The following is a 22963-nucleotide window of genomic DNA, read 5'->3' as shown; positions in this document are numbered from 1 at the left end:
TTGTTACCCTTGGCCAGAGCACAGCAAACACTAAAGAAGCAACTTCGGTCACCATCTCCCAACATCGTTCGGCTCACAAATTAGCATATCTTTTCATTCTTCCTCGTTCTTCCACCTTGACATTCATTACTGTCGGATAAGAAAGCAACTCATCTCCGATTGTAGACACCATGGTCAGTTATATTTTTTTTCTCGTTTCACTCTCGTTTTCAAATGTGTATCAATTTCAAAACACGTTCTTCACGGTACATCCTTTCGTCTGAGTAGAACAAAAACGATCCGACGACAGATTCCGACCGGTATAAAAGCCTCCATCAGTTCCCAAACTCATCATCAGTCTACTGCCTACCAGTGTTCAGTTCACACGCAAAGCCGCAGCCCAAACATCCCATTTTCAAAATGAAGTTCCTGATCGCATTCGCCACCGTTATCGCCGTCGCTTTGGCCGCCCCCGTCGATGATCGCGACGCGCAGGTTGTCCGGTACGATAACGACCACAAGGGCATCGATGGGTACAACGTGGCCTACGAAACCAGCAACGGTATCAACGGCAACGAACAGGCTGAACTGCGATCGTTCGGCGAAGACACCGCCGCCATCGTGGTTAAAGGATCGTATTCTTACACCGGTAGCGACGGGCAGGTCTACACCGTGAACTACGTGGCCGATGAGAACGGATTCCAGCCGGAAGCTGCCCACATTCCACGTGCCTAATGAGGGGTGGATCGGTTGAGAGTGCAGCTCGAGTATGTGATTTTGTGATAGAATGGTGATGTAAATAAATTGCACTGAATAGTTAATTCTAGATGTGTTTAGTTACTAAAGAGTTGCTTGGAAAGAATGTTCCTGAACATGAAGAAATTGTGTAGGGAGTGAGTGCTAGTAATGGACCCCTTAACGACTGAAATTTGCTTCAGTCGCTCCGCTAGAGCGAGTTTCTTGCTAAATTGTGGTTCTGCTGCACCAGATGACAAGCAACAGGTATCAGCAACGTGTTTCGTACATAAAACTAGCCAAAATGTTTATTTTAACTACTAAAGCAAGCATTTTAAAATGATGTTGCTAGCATGCCTACTATGGCCACCCCCGGGTCCATAATACGCAACGTCAGGATTGTTTATATACGTATAATGCACCCCCCCCCCATTTGATTTACATGTTCCATTCCCACATGTTCCTGATGCCTATTATGGATTCCCCCTTGTGTGCTAGTAATGGACCCTTAAGTGTATGTGCATTTACAAATTAGTTAATTTAACTTAATTCCTGCTTCCCAGTCCATAACAAATGTATGGAACTGCTGTCCTGTTACATGAAGCAACTCCTTCCGACAGAAGTTTGCAGAAAATGGTCGATTCCAGCGTTTAATTTGGGGTTTTGTTCAGGGGGTCCATTATACGCACGGGGTCCTTTACTAGCACTCACTCCTATGGACTATTTGTTTGATGGATTAGAAAAGGGAAAATGAAATTCCTTATTTGTGGTTCCTAGTACTAGTGATTCAAATGCAGCGCATTCCATATCGTAGCATAACCACAGAGAAACAGACGTCTCACACAACCAGGGAGGGATGCCAGGCGATATTTTCAAATGACTTCACAGTCGAGTAAAATGCCTTCAAATGTCTTTAATATTAAAATTATTATCAGCGCAAAATTTTGAAATCCAATAGGTTTGTAAATTCAATCATCTCCTTGTTCTATTGATGTGGAAATATTTATTTTTTGTTAACATTCAAATTGATAGAATTCAAGAGAATATTCTTTAAAATTTTCACGATATAGTGTAACGAGTTTCCTCTCGAGTCTTTAATTAAATTGGGATTCTTCCGAATTGCCTTTTAGAAAAATTCCCTGTAGGGATTCAAAATTTACCGTTAAGAAACGTAAGAAACTTCCAATGGATTTTCAGGATTTTTTTAAGGAACTTCCGGAGGAATTGCTGGAGGATTTTAGGAAGGATTTTCGAGAGGAATTCCCTGAGGAACTTAAGTAGGACTTTCTGTAGAAACTTCGGGATGAATTCCGGAAGAATTTTCTGGAGGAATTCCTAGAGGATTTTTCTGTTGAATTCTTGAAGTATATTCCTGAGGAATTACTGAAGGAATTTCCGGGTGCAACTCCTGAAGGGACCGGAGGGACTTCTGGATGAATTTTTGGAGGAGCTTCTTGAGGTATTGCTGCAGTAATTTCGGAAAGAAATCCTGGAGGAAATTTCAGAGTATACTTCCTGAGATATTATTGAAGATTTTTTCGGCAACATTCTTGGAGAATCTTCCAGAGGAATTCTTGGAGAAGCTTTCGGAGGAAATCCTGGGGGAATTTCCGGCAGAATTCCTGAAGGAACTGCTGGAGGAAGTCGTGAAGGAACTACCGAAGGAATTTCTGGATGAGCTTCCAAAGGAATTCCTAGATGAACTTACGGAGGAGCTCCTATAGAAATAATTCCAAAGAAATTCCTGGAAGATTTTTCGGAGAAATCCCTGAAGCTTCCGGACAAATTCCTGGAGGAGCTTCAGGAGGAAGAAGATTTTCCTAAAGAACTTTACCGTGGAAATTCTGCGAAATATCCATTTAACATCACAACAGTTTCAATTTCTTGTCGACATTCGTAAGAATTATCCAAGGAAATTATTTGAGACAAATTTCTTGTGGAAATCAAAAGGTACTTGTTGTGAGAGTTCAGAAGATTTTCTCGCAAGAACTTAAAAAAGCTTGTGGAATTTAAGAAGAATTCCCCGTCAAAATTTTCTAGGATTTTGTTTACACACGAACATTATTTTAAATATCCATGATAATTTGTACTGAATTTTCAATTTCGGTTCCCTTGATTTTTCCCCAGAAATTCCTTGAAATAAATTAGATCGGTCTTTGTTTTCTGATGTAATGATCGAAATTCCATTTTAGAGACATGTCGAAAACGCCGCCGCCGCTAAATAAAATTTGAAATAATGCTACCATCAGATATTTGTATTATATTATATTATATTGAAAATTATATTCAAATTGTATTTTAGATTCGCTGGCTTATTGATTGTCTTCAAGTATTTTCAAATAAGATGAGCTTCACATATTTTGAAAAGTGTTCAAAATGTCTCCACGAAATAAATGTCTTCACAGAGATTCAAAAGTCTTCAAATTGAAGACATGTCTTCAAATCTGGCATCGCTGTACACAACACGTCCCTAGTAACATTTTGATTTTATACTGGTTTTATAACACTCTTGTAGAAGACGAATTAAGTACTCTCCATTTAATTCCACTAGTTAATTTTCGTTATCTTTGCAGATACGTATTTCGACCACAACTGTGTGGTCGTCTTCAGTGTCTCGTACTTGACTCGAGTCACTGAATTGGAAAACAACCCTGAAGAGAAACCGTGTTGAGAACCATTACTCCTATTGTGTCTATTTACGTTTTTTTTAACTAATTCATTAACCCACTTATCCAACCATATCTTACCAACAACCATGTGTTCACCATTTATATCTCTCATGCAAGTGTGTCATTTAGCACCTCCTCTAGTGCGTTTATTTTTTTTTAACTTTATTTAAGTGACAACTAGTGCGTTTTGCCCCAGGTCCATTTTTTAAACTAACTGAAATGCCTTGGAAAGTCATGAAAACCTGCTTGTTTCGAGTAGGAGATCATAGTGCTATGCAACTAGTTTTGCAAATGTTGTGTATGAACGTAGAAATGATTCGATATCTCAAATGACCTTTCCGGCCAAATGACCTTTTCGATCAAATGACCTTTCCAGCCAAATGACCTTTTCGGCCAAATGACCTTTTCAGCCAAATGACCTTTTCGGCCAAATAACCTTTTCAGCCAAATTACCTTTCCGGTTAAATGACCTTTCCGACCAAATGACCTTTTCGACCAAATGACCTTTCCAGCCAAATGACAGTTTCGGCCAAATGACCTTTACGGCCAAATGTCCTATTCATCCAAATGACCGTTGCAGCCGAACGACCTTTTCGGCTAAATGACCTTTTCGGCCAAATAACCTTTTCGGCCAAATGACCTTTTCGGCCAAATGTCCTATTCAGCCAAATGACCTTTTCGCTACGAAATGGTGAGTTGACATCCGGGAAGGGGCGCCTAACATAGCTCTGGTCCTCACAAGTTCCAATACCCACGCTTCCACGGGTCTTCCGATGACAATTGACCGCCAGCTAAGGGTTGCGTCCTTCTGACATCAGCTAGAGTGAGAGGGTGCATCCTGTGGGGTCTGCCTAGGATGTGGTTGGGTTCGACAAAGGGCTCTATTGAACGAGGTGAACACGCTCCCCGGCATCGCGGAGTTGGCTTCCTACTAAGCGCTCAGGCACACTCTGCGCTTATGAAGTGGGAACCTATAAGTGAAAGGATAATCGTTGTCAGATTTAGAACACGGGTCCGAAACCTTTCTATAATCCAATGTTATGCGCCAACCGATGCTGCCGATCTCCAAGACAAAGAGAACTTCTACAGTCAACTCAATGCCGTCGTAGATAGAATTCCTAAGGGTGATATCAAGATCTGTTTGGGCGACTTCAATGCGAAGATCGGATCCGACTACTCGAACCATGAGCGCATTATGGGACGCCATGGTCTCGGAGAAATGAGCGGAAACGGAGAGCTGTTCGCAGAATATTGTGGTAATAACGACATGGTGATCGGGGGATCTCCCTCACAAGGTTCACAAGGTCACGTCCCAAGTAGCACACGCAACATCTTCCTAAAAGCACCTTGTTTCTATTCAGTTTCATTAAAGGCATTGGAAAAACATCAAAGCACGAAAAAGTTGCATCAAGTTGTCAAAAACGTTCGAATTGTGATCAATGTTTCATTGAAATTGCAATGCAATACGTGTTTGGCATTTGGAAACAAACAAACAAAGAATACTGCATTTCATGTTGCAAACACGAAACAAAATCATTAGGGTAAATGATGTATCTTGGACAAGCGCAGGACATTCATTAGAAAATATATCGAGATTGAATAGTATAAAACAATTGAAAATCACTAGGTTCATCCAAATACATAACCTATGATTAGTCTTGTGTCTCCATTGCCCAATTTTTGAGTAAATTACGTTTACTAGGTGTAAACTGTGATATACTGCGAACTGAAATATTTTCTTTTTGGACATCAAATATATAATTTCGACATGGAAAATGCATATATTTTGGACAGAGTCATTTTCTCCTAATTTAAAAATGGCCACCTACAGATCTCAATGGTATGACTTACCTACACGTATCCACATTCATTTAAATGCATTTATTTGCTTAACTGACATAGATTAAACCAGAAATTAACATTGTTTCGCAATCTTATCGATATCATTGAAAACAGCCTGAATGTTGGAAATTAATGGTTCATCCATGTACTGTACATGGGGTGACCAATAAATGTCTGATGAATAAAAACATAACTTTATTTTGGACACTCCATTTTCATCCGTCTCAAGTTCATGTTAAGCGATTGGAATATGTTATTATCTCAATTACAATCAAACTTTGGCCGCAGGACCTCAAGATTGCCGTTTGAACCAATTTAAACGTGTTTCAGGTGCATGTTACGAAGAGTCCTATAATGCATGTTCTCCTGCATACTGGCGTCCAGCAGGCACTTTGGTAATTTTGGGCGCATTTTAGGTAATTTTAAAGATAAATAATAGTTGATTTGTGAATTCTCATTAGGAGCCGCTAGAGTTGAGGTAAAAGTATGCAATGATCATACTTTCGATAAAAATTTCCTACACATTATCTAAAATTGATCGAAGAAGCTCAGGCTTGTCCAAAATATATCATTTACCCTAGGTTGCATATTTTTTACCATGTAACTTCAATGCGTCTTTCTAAATTTAATTGTTTGTTTAAATTAAGTTGCAGATAAGTTGAATGTATCTTCAGGTTTAATTTAGCATCGTTCAACGTTTTGACAACTCACATTTTTCCTGTGATGGTGCAGGAAACCCGAGTACAAAACTTCATAATCGAAGGGTTTTTGTTGTGAGTCAACATGCAGGCCCTTCGAAGTGTTGAATGGTGCTGTGGTAGAGTGAATGACTATCAATCACAAGATCCATAAATCGAATCCAGTTTTATATTTTTATTATATTTTATTTCCGCTGCAGTATTTTGCAACATTATTGCAATTTCACTGCAATCGAAAGATGTTTCCGTAGGCTCCACCTCTTGCGCTTTTTAGATTGCAAGAAAGTTATATTTGATGGCACATACGCAAAGATTGTTTCTTTCCGAATAGTTGCAACACAGTGAATTGTTCAGTAGTGAAACAATTTGTGCTGCTTGGGGTGGGTCTCCCGTGACGGCTTTACAGAAAATCAAATCGACCACATCTACATCAGCCGAAAATGGAAACGGAGCCTTCTTGGTGTGCGGAATAAATAAATAGTGCCGATATCGCGTCTGATCATCACCTCCTCATCGGCGAAATACGCCTGCGCATTGCGCGGATTCGTCTGCAGGAGGAAAGAGTTGGACGACGATTCAACACACGCCGACTGGAAGATGCCACGGTGAAACGGTCCTTCGTTGAAGAACTGGAGACGCGTGCTGCAGATATTCCGGAAGGTGGCAGCGTGGAAGACCAATGAACCGCCATCAATAATGCCTTCACCACCACCAGATTATGGCGAAATGCGCACCCAGAGAAAACAATGGATCACCAATGAGACCCGGAGGAAGATAGAGGAGCGAAGAAAAGTCTAAGCCGCGATAGAGCGATCAAAAACCAGAGGAGCCAAAGTCTTAGCCCGTCAACGATACCCGGCTCTTTAGAAGGAAGTAAAACGCTTATGTCGACGGGACAAACGAGCGTGGGCAGACTCTTTGGCCGACGAAGGAGAGAGAGCCGCTGCAACCGGGGACATTCGCCTCCTCTACGATATCTCACGACGCTTAAGCGGGGCGAAGATGAATGCAACGATGCCTGTGAAAGACGCGAATGATCAGTTATTGACCGACCCAACTGACCAGCTGAAACGCTGGTTCGAGCACTTCGAAAAACTTTTCAAGTGCCAGTCAAGCCATCACCACCTCGGCATGATCTGCCTAGGATCCGACGTATAACAGGCGTCAACACCGAAGCTCCATCACTGCTAGAGATTCAAACAGGATGAAATCGAACAAAGCCCCAGGGGTCGATCGCATATCAGCCGAGATGCTCAAAGCTGACCCCATGACATACGCTCCTCTACTGCATCGTTTATTTCGTAATATCTGGGACACCCCAACTTTCCCGGTCGACTGGATGCAAGGTATCTTAGTAAAGGTTTCCAAAAAGGGTGACCTAACTGTATGCGATAACTGGCGAGGCATTATGTTGCTGTGTACCGTTCTTAAAGTTCTGTGTAAAATTATCCTATCCCGGATTCAGGAGAAGATCGATGCGACTCTCCGGCGGCAGCAAGCTGGAATCCGTGCCGGAAGATCCTGTGTGGACCATATTGTCACGCTCCGCATCATTCTGGAGCAGGTCAACGAATTCTTTGGTTGGTATTCATTGACTACGAAAAAGCTTTCGACCGTCTCAATCACGAGAATATGTGGAGCGCCCTGAGACGCAAGGGGGTTCCTGAGGAAATCATCGGCCTCATCGAAGCACAGTACGAGGCCTTTTCGTGTTGAGTGCTGCACAATGGGGTCCTGTCCGACCCTATCCGGGTCGTAGCTGGTGTGAGGCAAGGATGTATTCTATCACCGTTTCTGTTCCTCATAGTAATCGATGAGATTCTGGTACTTAGATGTGATTGACCGTTATGGCAGCCTATAACCATGGAGCACCTAAACGACTTCGAATTGGTTGATGACGTTGCACTCCTCGCACAACGGCGCTCTGATATGCAGAGTAAGCTCAACGACCTTGCCGAGCGCTCCTCTTCGGCAGGTTTAGTCATCAACGTCAACAAAACCAAATCGTTGGATGAAAACACGGTGACTCCTTCCAGTTTCACAGTAGCCGGGCAAGAGAATGGAGTGGAGAATGTTGAAAGCTTCCAATATCTTGGTAGCCAAATGGCGTCAGACGGTGGTACCAAGATCGACATAAGCGCACGGATCAAGAAGCAAGGAGCCTTTGCGAGTTTAAGAAATATCTGAAAAAAGATGCAGATAAGTGAACACACCAAAATACGAATTTTCAACTGTAACGTGAAATCTGTGCTGTTATACGCTAGCGAAACATGGTGTGTATCAGTGGAGAACACTCAACGGTTGCAGGTGTTCATTAACAGATGCCTGCGGTATATAATTCGGGCCTGGTGGCCTCACAACTGGATCTCAATGGTTATAACTTGGTGCGTGTATCCCAGTTGAATTTTGTACATAACAATAACGGTCGGATGCTTGATCTTTGTTACGGTAGCATTGATGGAGATGTAGACTTTTCATTGATCGAAGCACCTTCACCACTAGTAAAATCTTCGATTCACCATCCTGCGCTGCTGGTCGAAGTAAGCGGTGTCTCACAATGTGTGTTTTCGGATCCCGTTGAAGCTGTTTACTACGACTTCAAGAATGGCAATTATATGGATATGAATGCATTCCTCTCCAGCGTTAATTGGAATGAGCACATCGATCAAGATCTCAATTCATCAGTGACCCGTTTCTCCAACATCGTATTATATGCAATAGATCAATTCATTCCAAAACGTTCGAGTAAATCGCCGCCTAATCCACCATGGGAAACAACTATCTTAAGCGCCTGAAAAGACGTAAACGGTCTGCTTTACGTAAATACTCGAAATATAAAAGCCACCAGTGCAAACTCAACAATAGCTCAATCAACGCTTGCTACAAGCGCTTGATCAAAAAACTGTACATCGCTCATCCACAAAAAGTGCAAGTAAAACTCAAAAATCCCATAATCCCAAAGGATTCTGGAACTACGTCAACCAACAACGAAAGGAATCTGGTCTTCCCACTGTCATGACCAATGGGAATATCGAATGTTCATCGACAGAAGACATCTGAAATTTATTTCAACAGCAATTCTCGAATGTGTTCACCGACGATTCCCTGGAATTACACCAAATCAATGAAGCCGCTAACAACGTCCCTGTTCGTCCCCCAGTTGGAAACCACCCAATCGTCGATGCAGACACAGTAGCTGATATTTGCTGTACCGTAAAAGCTTCGACTAGTTGTGGACCAGATGGTATTCCTGTGTATGTCTTGAGGAAATGTTCTAATAGTCTATCCGTACCTTTAGCCAGTCTCTTCAACGTATCTCTTCAAGTCGGAACGTTTCCTGAACAATGGAAGAAATCTTACTTATTCCCGGTCTTTAAAAAAGCAAATAATCGTGATATCAGCAATCACCGTGGTATAGTCGCACGTTGCGCTGCTGTTTGAGAAAGTAGTCTATCAGTTTTTATTCCACAATATTCCAAGATTTCATCTTCGAGCATAAACATGGTTCAATGCCAAGGCGTTCAACGAATACGAAACTGACTCTGAAACTGACGTCGTTCATCGCCCAATCTTTTCTGAAAAGATATCAAGTTGACTCTATCTACATTGATTTTTCTGCTGCCTTCGATAAGATCAATCACAGGATTACAATTGCCAAGTTTGAACGCCTAGGTTTTTCCGGGCCTTTTCTGTTATGGCTTGAATCCTATCTAACTGGTCGGGAAATGGCCATCATCATTGGAGACTCAACCTCGCAATACTTTGGTGTTACGTCAGGTGTGCCACAAGGTAGTCACTTAGGACCTCTGATATTTCTAGTATATTTGAATGATGTGAATCTTGTGCTCGAATCCTTCAAGCTTTCTTTTGCCAATGATTTCAAATTATACTGGACTATTAATGATGATCAGGATGCTCTGTTTCTACAACGTCAACTCGACATTTTCGTCAAATGGTGCGAGGTCAATTGCATGGTCCTCAACGCCAATAAATGCTCTGTGATTTCATTTTCCCGCAAGCGCTCTACTATTGACTTTTGTTACAAAATCGGATCTACAGCTATTAGACGAGAATCTGTTGTTAAGGATCTAGGCGTTTTATCAGACTCTAAGCTGACTTTCAAAGACCACATCGCCTTTATCACATCGAAAGCGTCGAAAACACTTGGATTTATTTTCCGCATTGCGAAGCACTTCGACAACATTCAATGTCTAAAATCGCTCTACTGCGCGTTAGTGAGGTCATTACTAGAATATTCATTAGTTGTATGGGCTCCTTTCTACCAAAACAGCACAATACGAATCGAAGCAATTCAGTGAAAATTCGTTCGTTTTGCTCTACGTCGTCTTCCTTGGAATGATCTAAATAACTTTAACATCCCCTTTCGTCCACTTCGGTCAACACCTTTCATTTTCTTGAGAGGTGCTCGCACAAACTATGCGCAAAATGAGCCATTCACTAGTATGTGCCGCATCTTCAATCGCTGCTCCACCGCTTTTGATTTTCACCTTTCACGGGGTGTTCTTCGGAAACGGTTTTCTACACTCCTCTCAGCTTCCAACAGTATCACACATCAGCACAGGCCATTGAGATATATTCAATAATATTAAGTAATTTAAGTCAAACAATGTATCTTTTGGAATTATTGTATTTCTGTTGATATGAAAAGATGAGGAGCTTTTGCACCCATTCGAGAAAGATTCCATGGTTCTACTCAACTGGGCTTTTCTCTGCTCCAAATAAACAAATAAACAAATAAGATATTTTCTTCTTTCGGAAGCTCTTATCTATGTGAACAGCTCTTTACAAACTGTGTCATCGATTGTGGAATCAATATGAGTCGAGTTATTGGAATGGGAGAAATAACGATTTTTTCAAAGCAATAGAAGAAATTTGAGCCATTCCAAAAAAGCAAAAAAAAAACATTGGTTATTTTAAAAATATATAAAAAAAATATGTGTCGAATATTTTCTGGCTCGTCAGCAGGTGTAAAATGTGAAAATTGGCCCGTGACTTGAAAAGGTTGGACAGGCCTGACCTAATGGTTTACGCGAGGATGAAGTTCAACACAATGCAAGGCTAGTTCATACCGATTTCTGTTATCGAGGTCGTCGCTCCTGCTCGGGTTATCATAAACATGAGATAAACCATCAGAAGAAGACATTTTCAAGGCGTGAATTTGCAAATCCCTGAGAGGGAGGAGCATAATACTAGAGAAATATGAACGTAATTTTTGGATGATCACTTTTTTCACTGAGTGCTCTAAAGTGCCGAACCTCATAACAATATTTAAAACCTAAATTATCTCATTTTCGCACATTTATGATCATTAGAAATCTAATTCTTTTCTTGTCACTTATACTCTATCGAATGAACTTGCATTCGACGCGAAATCCCGTCCCATTGTTTTCTATTGCAAATTGGATGCATCGGACTACGAGACAATGGCATCATTGCCGCTAGATTGATTGGTTTTTTTTTTGAAAAACTTATTCATAAAGTCAAGCTTTTATGGGCAATAAAGTACCTCATTTCTCTCCTGAAACTGTTGGAGATAACTTTTCTAAAGGAAAGGGGGTTGACGTAATGTTTAATAAACAATGTAGGGTTACTGCTCTTGGACTTCATCTCATAGCTCCGATATTCTTCCCACGAAAAAACAAAGCAATGAAAAGAAGCGACGAAATTGGTGCCGTATTTCTTTGTTTCGCCATGAGATGAATATATGTTCAGTTAGATGGAAAACGGAGCAGTTCCGCTATATGCTTTTAGTATTTTTCAAAATAAAGATATATAATCTGGATTCTGGGTTGTTCCTTAGCCTTGCTTAAAGCGGCTGGGTTCTGCACATTTTCATATACACATGAACGTATCGTGCTAGCGTGCTAGCCTCATGGCACACGAATACAAAATTGTGTATTAGGCCTAGAAACCTAGCAGGTAATAACTATAGTGCTTAATGAACACTATGCCGCAAAAAGGAAATGTCCCAATGGGAGATATAATGCCAAATAAACGAAAGAAAAATAAAAAGTAGAGAGATAGAATTACTCTTCAGGAATTCACAAACGTATCGATAAGCTCCACTATTTCATGTTATAATAAACATACTATATTTGTCAATATAATATTAATAGGATTCATGGAACATACTCGATCACACTGTGCTAAAAAATTGACTAGGACGAACCATTCAGCCTCTTCATGCCCGCGGGATGTGGGCAGCTTCCGGCTGGAATCCATTTTCGTCGGCAATGTAGTTCACGGTGTAAACCTGTCCGTCCGGACCGGTGTAGGAATACGATCCTCGGACGACCAGAGCACTAACATCTTCTCCAAAGTTCTTCAGCTGAGCTTCCTCCTGGCGTTGGAGCTGGTTGCTTGTGTCGAACCTGTGAGATGAATTAGATTTCATTTAAACATTTCAACTTATTTCCGGTGGCTCAGGCACACATACTGGAATCGGTATCCCTCGAGTCCCAGGTTGTCATTCTCGTATCTGGTGATTTGAGCATCTCGGTCGTCCTGCGGGGGAGCAGCCACAGCAACGGCTAGAACAACAGCAAAAACTACGAAGCATTTCATTTTGGTGACGGTTTACTTTCCGAGAAGGACTTGCTATTCTCTATAACGCAACAATGTGCTTGATTTCAAATCACTGTACAAGATTTGGAGGTTCCGTTCGTTATTTATATCGCGTGCCGATACAATGCTCCCTACTCAGAATTTTCGAGTCCATGCGATCGGATCGAGTATTTAAATTAGACGCCCCGCGACGCAGCATCGCCATTAGTGCGCCGCTGGATGGCTGCCAGACGCCAGATTAGGCAGGCTGCGTGATGCAACGATGAGCGCGGAGTCGTGTCAATGCGCGCCTTTTTCTTTCGAACGGTCGCGGCCTCAAGGAAAAGGTCGAATTTTTGAGTGATCCCACCTCTTCAAAATTGGCGCACGCTGCTGTCGAATGCAGATGAACGAACGCATAATGGTATGCGATGGGCAGTACGAGAGGAGCTGTTTATAAATACTAAATCCCTATTTTTTTAAATTAAAAAGATAACTGTACCCTTGCAAGTAGGCTGTCGGATAGTGAAAGATTATGGAGCTAGCCATCCTTTTGAGCTTGGGACGAATGCCACAGTAAACCGGTACTTCCCCAAGCAACGATTGATCATCCTCTCAACCAACTTGTAGATTTCCCGGAATTCCGAAACATCTTCGTTAGAGATGGCGTTGATAAGAACTTTGATGATGTAGATTCTCTTCACCCGTCAAAGAACGGTTGGGAAAGATTTTCGTATGTCGCGCAGCTGTTCGGTTCAGCGGTGAATTGGATTGGGTTGATAGAGCCGAAGAAGCTCTCCCAAGATTTTACATTTTCATTATTTTCATTCAAACACTGTTTAAATCAGGTAGGAAATGAAATGAAATCAGGTAGGAAATTCAGTACCCAGCACCTGAGAGTTTGTCGTATGTGAAGATTGTACACATTTCAGTCAGTGACATCGCTGTAGAACCAGCTTGTCTGTAAGAGACAATCGACACTCACAAGGACTCGTGGGCATTGGCCACATTCCTTCTTCTTCTTCTTCTTATTGGCATTACATCCCCACACTGGGACAGAGCCGCCCCGCAGCTTAGTGTTCATTAAGCACTTCCACAGTTATTAACTGCGAGGTTTCTAAGCCAGGTTACCATTTTTGCATTCGTATATCATGAGGCTAGCACGATGATACTTTTATGCCCAGGAAAGTCGAGACAATTTCCAATCCGAAAATTGCCTAGACCGGAACCGGGAATCGAACCCAGCCACCCTCAGCATGGTCTTGCTTTGTAGCCGCGCGTCTTACCGCACGGCTAAGGAGGGCCACATTCCTAACCATTCAATAAAATACCACACACCCTCACGATGGCCTAACGGAATCGGTAATAGAAATACGTTTTTTTAACGGCGCTGGTGATGTATGAACGATCCAGTATTTTGTCTTTTTTGATGTTTCACCTTATCTACGAAATGGAAAGAAACACGACCGACAAACCGGTTCTGCCCGATTAGGTCAGATAAGTTGTTTATCCAGTTGTCTAGTTTTTTTTTTCGCGATATGACATCGATGCACTTTGGATGAGGGTGGATGCTATCGGGTATTTGTTGACCCTGAGTCATTTGGTTGCTTCGGGCTAGGTTTGGAAGATGATCGGTTGAATTTGTAATGAGGGTGGGTTCAGATAGCTGGATGGTGACAGAGATATCAGAGGTTTGCTTTGCATATCATTCATAGCTCAACGCAGTTCAATGTCAATGGAAATTTGATGCGATGGCATACTGAGAAATGGTTGAACTTTTAGAGACAACCGAGCCAATGGGATCAGCTGTTTTAAATGAGAATCAGACCACTTATTCAAATTGATAAGTAGTAGGGAAAGGTGAGGACACTTAAGGGATCATGACTTCATCCTCTCTGTTTTACCGGGAACCAAAGTAGTTTTGTTCTAGCGTAGTTTTTCGTATATATCCTCTGACAAATGATCATTAATATGGAGAGTTATATTTTGGATTGCCAACTGTATTGATTCTGCAGGACGGTTTGCTTGTTTTGACCCTCCTAAACATTTTTAGTGGTTGCGCAAAATTTGCTCAACTGCTTCAACAATGACCAAGTGTTCTAATTTTTCCATTCGATCACAATTTATAATTTGGAATTAATGTTGTTGTGTCAATATGGGGACACTTGATCCTGCGTTTATCACCCATATAGATACAAAAATATAAATTTGGCCATTTTTGTGTAGATTTGTCAGATCTGATGAAGGGTTGGCTCGAAAAAATATTGATTGAGTAGATATCATAGAAAGGGGATCAAGTCTCCCTAAATTCTAAGATTGTTGGATTCCATATCAAAAAATGTTCATCAATGCGCACAGCAAGTCCAAATATTTTAATATTTTAAATTTTAAATATTAAAAAAAATAGAGAGCACCTTTTTACTTTTATCAAAGCAAGTTCTTGGGGAGGGATAAATACCCCCCGAATATTTTCAAATACGATTTTTGAAAATACTCCAATGTGTATCAATAACAACAACAATCAACAGACTGTCGAACATCAGTAAAGATAAATTATATTGTCTATGCGAGTAATCGCTGGAACGTCGCTGGACTGTCGCGTCGCTCAACCAGCGAGCGCCTTTCAGATTGGTGCTGCAGCGACGCATTGAATTTGCCCGCGTCGCTGGAGCACTTACTGGAAAGGGTCGCCAGCGACCAGCGACGTTTCAGTCGAGCGACGTAGTTGAGACAAGTTCATACATGTTGTTGATTTCATCTACATCGACAATATATTTAATAGAGAGCCTGTGAGAAAACCGTGTAAGTTTATTAATTTTTAACTGTAATAAATCGGAAATGGGAAAAGGGGCTCTGGAGGCGCCAGAGTTCTGGTAATGGTGGGGCACCAGCATTTTTAAAATTTAGCGTCAGTAGTAGGAACCATAATTGGAGACGTAAATCAATTTAAAAAATGTCATGCAGTTCCAAATATAACGAATTTTTTGTGCATTTGGATGGTTTTTAGCAAGCAATTCCAGAGTCAAATCCGGGTTTTACTACTGACCAGAATTCTTCGGATGTTCTCAAGAATTCCTTAGGATTTACCTTCTGATTTTTTTTCGTAAATCTTCTAAATAATTCTTTAAGAAATATCTTCAGGATCTTCCCAAAAAAAATAAGAATAATGCCAGAGCTTTTTTTCAAATTATTTCAGGAATTTCTTCGAATACCATCGGAAATTACATTCCTTCGGAAATTTCTTCAATAATTACCAAAGGAGCTCCTCTAGGCATTTCCGACATTCTTAAATTCTTAAACTCTTTGTACATTCCTCCAGAGCTCTTTCGGAATTTCATCTATGGATTTCCATAGAAAATCCTCCGAAAATAACTTCGGGATATATCCAGAAATTCCTTTGGAAATTCAAAGAGAGAATTCCAAGAAAATTTCGAAAATTTCTTAGGAAAATACTTTACGAAATATCTTAGGAATTTCTTCATACATTCTTTTGGAATTTATTTAACAAATTCCTTTAAAATTCTTTCGGGTATTCCTTTAGAAATATCTACAGAAATTATTTTAGGAATACCTTCAAAAATTGTTTCGTAAATTTCATTGGAAATTCCTTCAGGAATTTGTACGGAAATTGATTTAGGAATTTCTTCGCGATATGTTTTAAGAAATCCTGTTTTGAAAACTCCTCCAGGAATTATTTCCAGGAATAATTAAGAAAATTACACCAGGAATTCCTAAATAAATTTCCGGAAGAACTCTTACAGTAATTTCCGAGTTAAAGGAATATCCGAAGGTTTGAGACTAATTAAATGTCCGGAGGAATTTCCAAAGGAATTCCAAAAAAATCAACACAATTCCTGGATGGTGTTCTAACGAAAATATCACCTGGATGAATACTGGAGAAATTTCCGAAGCAACTCTGGAAGTTTATTCTCAAGGAATTCTTCAGAATATCCGGAGAAGTATGATTGTAGTAATTCTTCTACAATTCTTTTGTTGCTCATTTGGAAATTTGTTTGAATTCCAACGGAAAACCTTTCAGGAGAATTCCTTTAATAAATTTTTTTGAAAATTGTCTTATATTTTTGGAAATTGAATAATGAACCCTTTCAAATTTTTGCAAGGAACTGCATCATCAAATATTTCTGGTTTTTACCAAACAAATTCTTCTGCTAATTCCTTTAAAAATCCCTTCAATAAATCTATAAAGAAATTTTTGGAATTCCTTTGAAAATTCCCTTAGTAATTTATTCAGAACTTAATTCAGTATTTTTTTAAATTGCATTGAGGAATACCTTCTGATTACTCCGAAAATTTAATTTGAAACTCCGTAACACCTTCGGATATTTATTTAGAAAATCTCTCTTACGAATCATTTGTAAATTACTTCAAGAGTTCCTCGAGAAATTCATCGGGAAATACCTTCAATCAGCGCCGTAGCGCCCCCAAGGGCGCTATGCGTTAGGGGGGCGTTTGCTATGGGAAATGATAAAATAATATTCTCAAATTCACTGGTTCAAAGTTTTTCAAACTAAAGCTTTTATCAGACGATTCCCATCGGGGACTACATCCGTAATCAACCATTTGAATAATTTCCGGAAGACCATTTTCCATCAATAACTGATATAGGTATCGCAACATCGGCTCAGGGAGCATGTTCCCCTTAATTTGGGAGATTTGTACCATCGCCTTCACATGAATAAATAGAAAGGAACAGGAAAGGCAATCATGGAATAAGCTTATGGGGAAGAAGCCCTGGATGAGGACTTCAATACGCCAAAGGAGAAACACAGAGTATACTGTAAATGACGCGTAAATCGAACCCATATAGAAGAACTGTACCGGTTTTGGCCATGTTCCTAATTTGGCCAATTTTGAGAATAAGTCCAAAAATAAATCAATTCGCAAGTGTTTTATTAGCTCCAACAAGAGATATATCCCTCACCCTTCAACGCTGCTTTCAACTGATTGATTATTTTGGAAAAATATGTATTTTTCAGGGTTGGCCAAATTAGGCACTAAGTTGGCCAAAACCGGTGCACTTCCCCTATCCTATATAGTTTTTGTTTGCGATAATTATGATAAATTTACGTAAGTAGTTATAAGGAGTATGCACGAAATTGGGATAAATTCTCCCATTTTATGCAGACCAACAATTTGAGGTTTAAAAACGGGCCATTTGATCCAGTGATATTTCCGATTCCATTAGCATTATTAGCATAGCATAGCATAGCATATGTGATTGTACAAATCGTGGAGCAATATACTTTATATTGACGCAAATTAGTACAAGGGATTAGTACCTTTTCCAATACAGAAGCAATCGTATACCTGGCCACGTCCTTACAATCACGGAAGGAAGGGAAGGAATGTTAGTTCAATATCTACTAATAAATATGCAGGGAACACATACTACCTTCATAGATGACTCGGGAAGGAAAATTTTCTGTTAATTTGTTGATGGGTGATCCAGTCAACATTTTGGTACCTATAACTCTTGATATAGGTTATTATATAAGAACAAACTTATTATTAACTGTATAATAAAATGATATATCACAAAGAACCATGGCTCCGTAAAGTGTTATACACGCCTGAGCCTGAAACGGCGGTCGCGCTGCAGCAAGGTACCCGGCAGAACGTGGAACGTTATAGACGGAAGCGGAGTCAGCAGACTCGCCTTTTTCAGGAGAAGAAACGCCGCCTGGAAGAAGCGGAGTGTGAGGAGATTGAACAGCTGTGCCGTTCTCGAGAAACACGCAAGTTCTGCCAGAAGCTCAACGCATCCCGCAAAGGCTTCGTGCCGCGAGCCGAAATGTGCTGGGATAAGGATGGGAGCATCTTGACGGACGAACGTGTGGTGATCGAAAGGTGGAAGCAGCACTACGAGGAACATTTGAATGGCGCTGAGAGTACAGGCAGTGAAAGTCAAGGCAGCGGAGGAGATGGCTACGTCAGTTCAGCGGACGGTGGAAACCAACCAGCCCCCACCTCGAAGGAAGTTAAGGATGCCATTCAACAGCTAAAGACCAATAAAGCAGCTGGTAAGGATGGTATCGGAGCCGAGCTCATCAAGATGGGCCCGAAAAAACTAGCCACTTGCCTGCACAAACTGATAGTCAGAATCTGGGAAACTGAACAGCTACCGGAGGAGTGGAAGCCCCATCTGCAAGAAAGGCGACAAGCTGGAGTGTGAGAACTTTCGAGCGATCACCATCCTTAATGCTGCCTACAAAGTGATATCCCAGATCATCTTCCGTCGTCTGTCACCATTAGTGAATGAGTTCGTGGGAAGTTATCAAGCCGGCTTCGTTGACGGCCGCTCGACAACGGACCAGATCTTTACTGTACGGAAAACCCTTAAAAAATGCCGTGAATACCAGGTCCCAACGCACCATCTGTTCTTTGATTTCAAGGCGGCATACGACAGTATAGACCGCGTAGAGCTATGGAAAATTATGGACGAGAACAGCTTCCCTGGGAAGCTTATCAGACTAATCAAAGCAACGCGTTGCAACGGTGGATGGTGTGCAAAACTGTGTGAAGATTTCGGGCGATCAATCCAGTTTGTTTGAATCGCGCCGGGGACTAAGACAAGGTGATGGACTTTCATGCCTGTTGTTCAACATTGCGCTAGAAAGTGTCATGTGGAGAGCCGGGTGTAACAGCCGGGGTACGATTTTCAACAGATCCAGTTAATTTATTTGTTTCGCGGATTACATGGACATTGTCGGCCGAACATTTCCCGAGTACCACAATTTAAGTCGATTTGGTAGCAGAAACTCATATATGACTGGATTCGGTCGTACATAGGTCTCATTTATGACAAGCTTGCTGCTTGGGTTGCAAAGGTGCCAGAACTGTACATCCTCCTGAAACGTGAAGCAACAAAAGTAGGACTGGTGGTGAATGCGTCAAAGACAAAGTACATGCTTGTGGGCGGAACCGAATTCCTGGAGGAACTACTCGAAGAACTCCTGAAGAAATTGTAACAAGTGTCAATGTGTTGCCAGAGATTAATGAGATTTTTCGAGTTGTAGGATTCGTTTTGATTGTTTAAGATAGGAAAATAATCGTAGTTGTTGGGAGTTGAATGTTCCACCTTTCGAAGGCAGCCAACACTGCACTCCACATAGAAGGGCAACAGTGATGACGCTTCTCATCACCCGGAATACCAATGAGAACATCGAATTGACTGCCAGGGGGGTTGCGAATTTGGGGGGTTAACTGAGTGGTCATGATGTGGTGCACAGGAAAAAATAATGAAAACTAATCAGCGCGTAAAAAATACAGACGCGGTAATTTACACTATTCTGAGCAAACATGAATTTTATCCATCAATTTTGCCCTAAATGTATGCAATTTGTATAGCATTATGCCACTTAATCGAATAAATAGTGACATAATGCAATACAAATTGCATACATCTGCTGAAAATATCGTTTAAAATTACGCTATTTTTGGCATTCTCTTTATGTGCATTACTTTCGTGTAAATTTCAACCACTTTTTCTATCTGTGTGGAATTCGTGGGCGTCAAATGGTCATCGGGAAGAGATTTGGAGTCACGAGAAGGACAAATCATTAGCTTGGAGATTGTTGAAAGGAAAGGTTGAGTTGAGAAGCAGAAAAAAGCCATAGCTATGGAAATAGCAAAGATAAGTTTCAGAAGTTGAAATATCGAAGGCACTAAAAATGTAAAAAGGAGTTGAAGTGGAAGACTGGTCATCCAGGTAAATTAGATTACTGTTCAATACCTGCGACGAAACCCCATGCCAGGCACCACTCCAGTAATCGTCATTTTTGTGTTCCCCATTGTGCCATCAGAACCTCGCGGATTTGGTTATAAAACGCCATCGCGGTTTCCCGTATGTGCTCCATAGAATCAATCTTTTCCAACTACGTCCACAGACTGATGAAGCCTCGAGTTCGTCACCACACTCGGAGGAGGGCACTATATTGGAAGAAGGTCCACAAGAGGCTGCAGCCCGCTAAAAAGAAGCTGGCATCCACCCCTAACCCAGCAATGTAAAGCGAAAAACTGACAGGCAGCAAAGTAACAGTGTGCGGGGCCCCTAAGAAGCAGAAAGTTGTGAGGGTTGTGAGGTAGAGAAAGGTAGGAAGTACTGCTTAGGGAGTAAGTCTACGGAGGGTCTGCAAGTCATCTTCCACCTGATCGATCCACCTTGCCCGCTGCGCACTTCGCCTTCTTGTGCCCGTCGGATCGTTGTCGAGAACCATTTTCACCCGAGTTACTGTCCGACATTCTGGCTACGTGCCCGGCCCACCGCAGTCGTCCGAATTCCGCGGTGTGAACGATGGATGGTTCTCCCAACAGCTGATGCAACTCGTGGTTCATTCGCCTCCTCCACGTACCGTCCGCCATCTGCACCCCACCATAGATGGTACGCAGCACTTTCCTTTGAAAACTCCAAGTATGCGTTAGTCCTACAAGAGCATCGTCCAGATCTCGTGTCCGTAGAGGACTACCGGTCTAATGAGCGTTTTGTAGATTGTCAGTTTGATACGGCGGCGAACTCTATTCGATCGGAGCGTCTTGCGGAGTCCAAAGTACGTACGGTTTCCATCCACTATGCGTCTCCGAATTTCCCTGGCGGTATCATTTTCGGCAGACACCAGTGAACCCAAGTACACAAATTCTGCTACCACCTCGATTTCGTCACCACCGATGCAAACTCGAGGTAGGTGACTCACATTGTCTTCTCTTGAACCCCTTCCTATAATGTACTTCGTCTTCGACGTGCTGATGACTAGTCCGATCTGCTTGGCTTCCCTCTTCAGTCTGATGTAGGCTTCCTCCATCTTCTAAAAGTTACGTGCCATAATATCTATGTCGTCGGTGAAGCCAAATAGCTGGACAGACTTATTGAAAACTTATTGTACCACTCGTGTTAATCCCTGCTCTTCGTAATACCCCTTCCAAAGCGATGTTGAATAGCAGACACGAAAGACCATCACCTTGCCGTAATCCTCTATGCGTTTCGAAGGGACTCGATAATGCCCCTGAAACTCGAACAACGCATATCACAACGCATATCATATCCATCGTCGCTTTGATCAACCGTGTCAGTTTATCCGGAAAACCGTGTTCGTACATTAGCTGCCATAGCTGGTCCCGATCGATGGTATCATATGCGGCTTTGAAGTCGATGAATAGATGATGTGTGGGAACGTTGAATTGCGAATGGCGAACACCTGGTCCGTGGTGGAGCGTTCGCCCATAAAACCCGCCTGGTACTGCCCCACGAACTCCCTTGCAGTTGGTGCTAGTCGACGGTATAAAATTTGGGAGAGTACCTTGTAGGCGGCGTTCAGCAATGTGATTGCGCGGTAGTTGCTACAATCCAGCTTATCGCCCTTTTTGTAGATAGGACACACGACACCTTCCTTCCACTCCTGCGCCAAAACTTTCTCCTCCCAAATTTTGGTAATGACCCAGTGCAGCGCTCTAGCCAGTGCCTCACCACCGTGTTTACATAGTTCTCATGTTAGTTGTTCAACCACAGGGGCTTTGTTGTTCTTCAGCCGGTCGATCTCCTCCTGAATTTCCTGGAGATCCGGAGCTGGTAAAATTATGTCCTACGCGCGTTCTCCCAGGTCCATCACCATACCACCATCTTTGTCTGCCATATCGCCATTCAGGTGCTCTTAGTAGTGCTGCCGCTACCTTTGGATCACCTCACGCTCGTTGGTAAGAAGGTTCCCGTTTATGTCCTTACATATCAGGCTGTGGCACCTGGCCCTTACGTGAACAGTTTAACTTCTCATAGGACTTTTGTGCGTTATTAGCGCGGTACAGTTGCTCCGTCTCTTCACGGTCTCGATCTTCCTGCTGGCGCTTTTTCCTCCGGAAAATCGAGTTTTATCTGTTCCGCGCCTGTTTATATCGTGCCTCGTTCGCCCTCGTGCGGTGCTGCAGCAATCTCGCCCATGCTGAATTTTTCTCTTCCACTAACTGCTCACATTCGCCGTCATACCAGTCGCTTCTTTGATCCGGGGCACCGTGCCAGAGTGCAGCGGTTGCGGTGCTACCAATGGCGGATCGAATATCTCTCCAACCATTCACACTGCACCTAGCTGCTCTTCCGTTGGGAGTGCCACTTCCAGCTGCTGCACGTATTCTTGGGCTAGTCTACCGTCTTGTGGCCACCCAATATTAAGCCGCGGCGGACGACTTCGACGCGTGTTGTACACCGTCGAAAAGTTTTAAGCGCAGGCATACTGCAACGAGGTAGTGGTCGGATTCAATATTCGCACTGCGGTAAGTGCGGACGTTCGTGAACACTTTCAACAGGTGTCCATCTTGAAATGCCTTCTGAACTATCTTAAGCTTGTTATCTGCTTATCGTTGTCACAATGAATAAAATGCTACTTCTGTTATACTTGCCAACTATAACAGGAGAGCGTTTGATTGAAATATCATATATCGTTATATGATATACTAGCAGACCCGACGAAC

General features: G+C 42.0%; 2 protein-coding genes across 2 annotated transcripts; one reads left to right on the top strand and one right to left on the bottom strand.

Annotated features, from left to right (window-relative positions):
- The first annotated feature begins 329 nt into the window (after window positions 1-329).
- Window positions 330-800, top strand: LOC134216765 (endocuticle structural glycoprotein SgAbd-5-like). Its single transcript, XM_062695578.1, has one exon. The coding sequence runs from the start codon at window positions 400-402 to the stop codon at window positions 712-714; it is 315 nt and encodes a 104-aa protein (XP_062551562.1). The 5' UTR covers window positions 330-399; the 3' UTR covers window positions 715-800.
- An 11212-nt stretch (window positions 801-12012) lies between these two features.
- LOC134216764 (flexible cuticle protein 12-like) lies at window positions 12013-12587 on the bottom strand. Its single transcript, XM_062695577.1, has 2 exons — window positions 12381-12587; window positions 12013-12315 (listed from the first exon to the last, which is right to left on the bottom strand). The coding sequence occupies exons 1-2, from the start codon at window positions 12506-12508 to the stop codon at window positions 12126-12128; spliced, it is 318 nt and encodes a 105-aa protein (XP_062551561.1). The 5' UTR covers window positions 12509-12587; the 3' UTR covers window positions 12013-12125.
- Between the last annotated feature and the right edge of the window lie 10376 nt (window positions 12588-22963).

Source organism: Armigeres subalbatus, chromosome 2 (genome assembly GCF_024139115.2).
Source record: "Armigeres subalbatus isolate Guangzhou_Male chromosome 2, GZ_Asu_2, whole genome shotgun sequence".
Taxonomy (NCBI): domain Eukaryota; kingdom Metazoa; phylum Arthropoda; class Insecta; order Diptera; family Culicidae; genus Armigeres; species Armigeres subalbatus.
The sequence above is the reverse complement of the archived record's forward strand: the minus strand, read 5'-3'. Positions and strand labels throughout refer to the sequence as shown.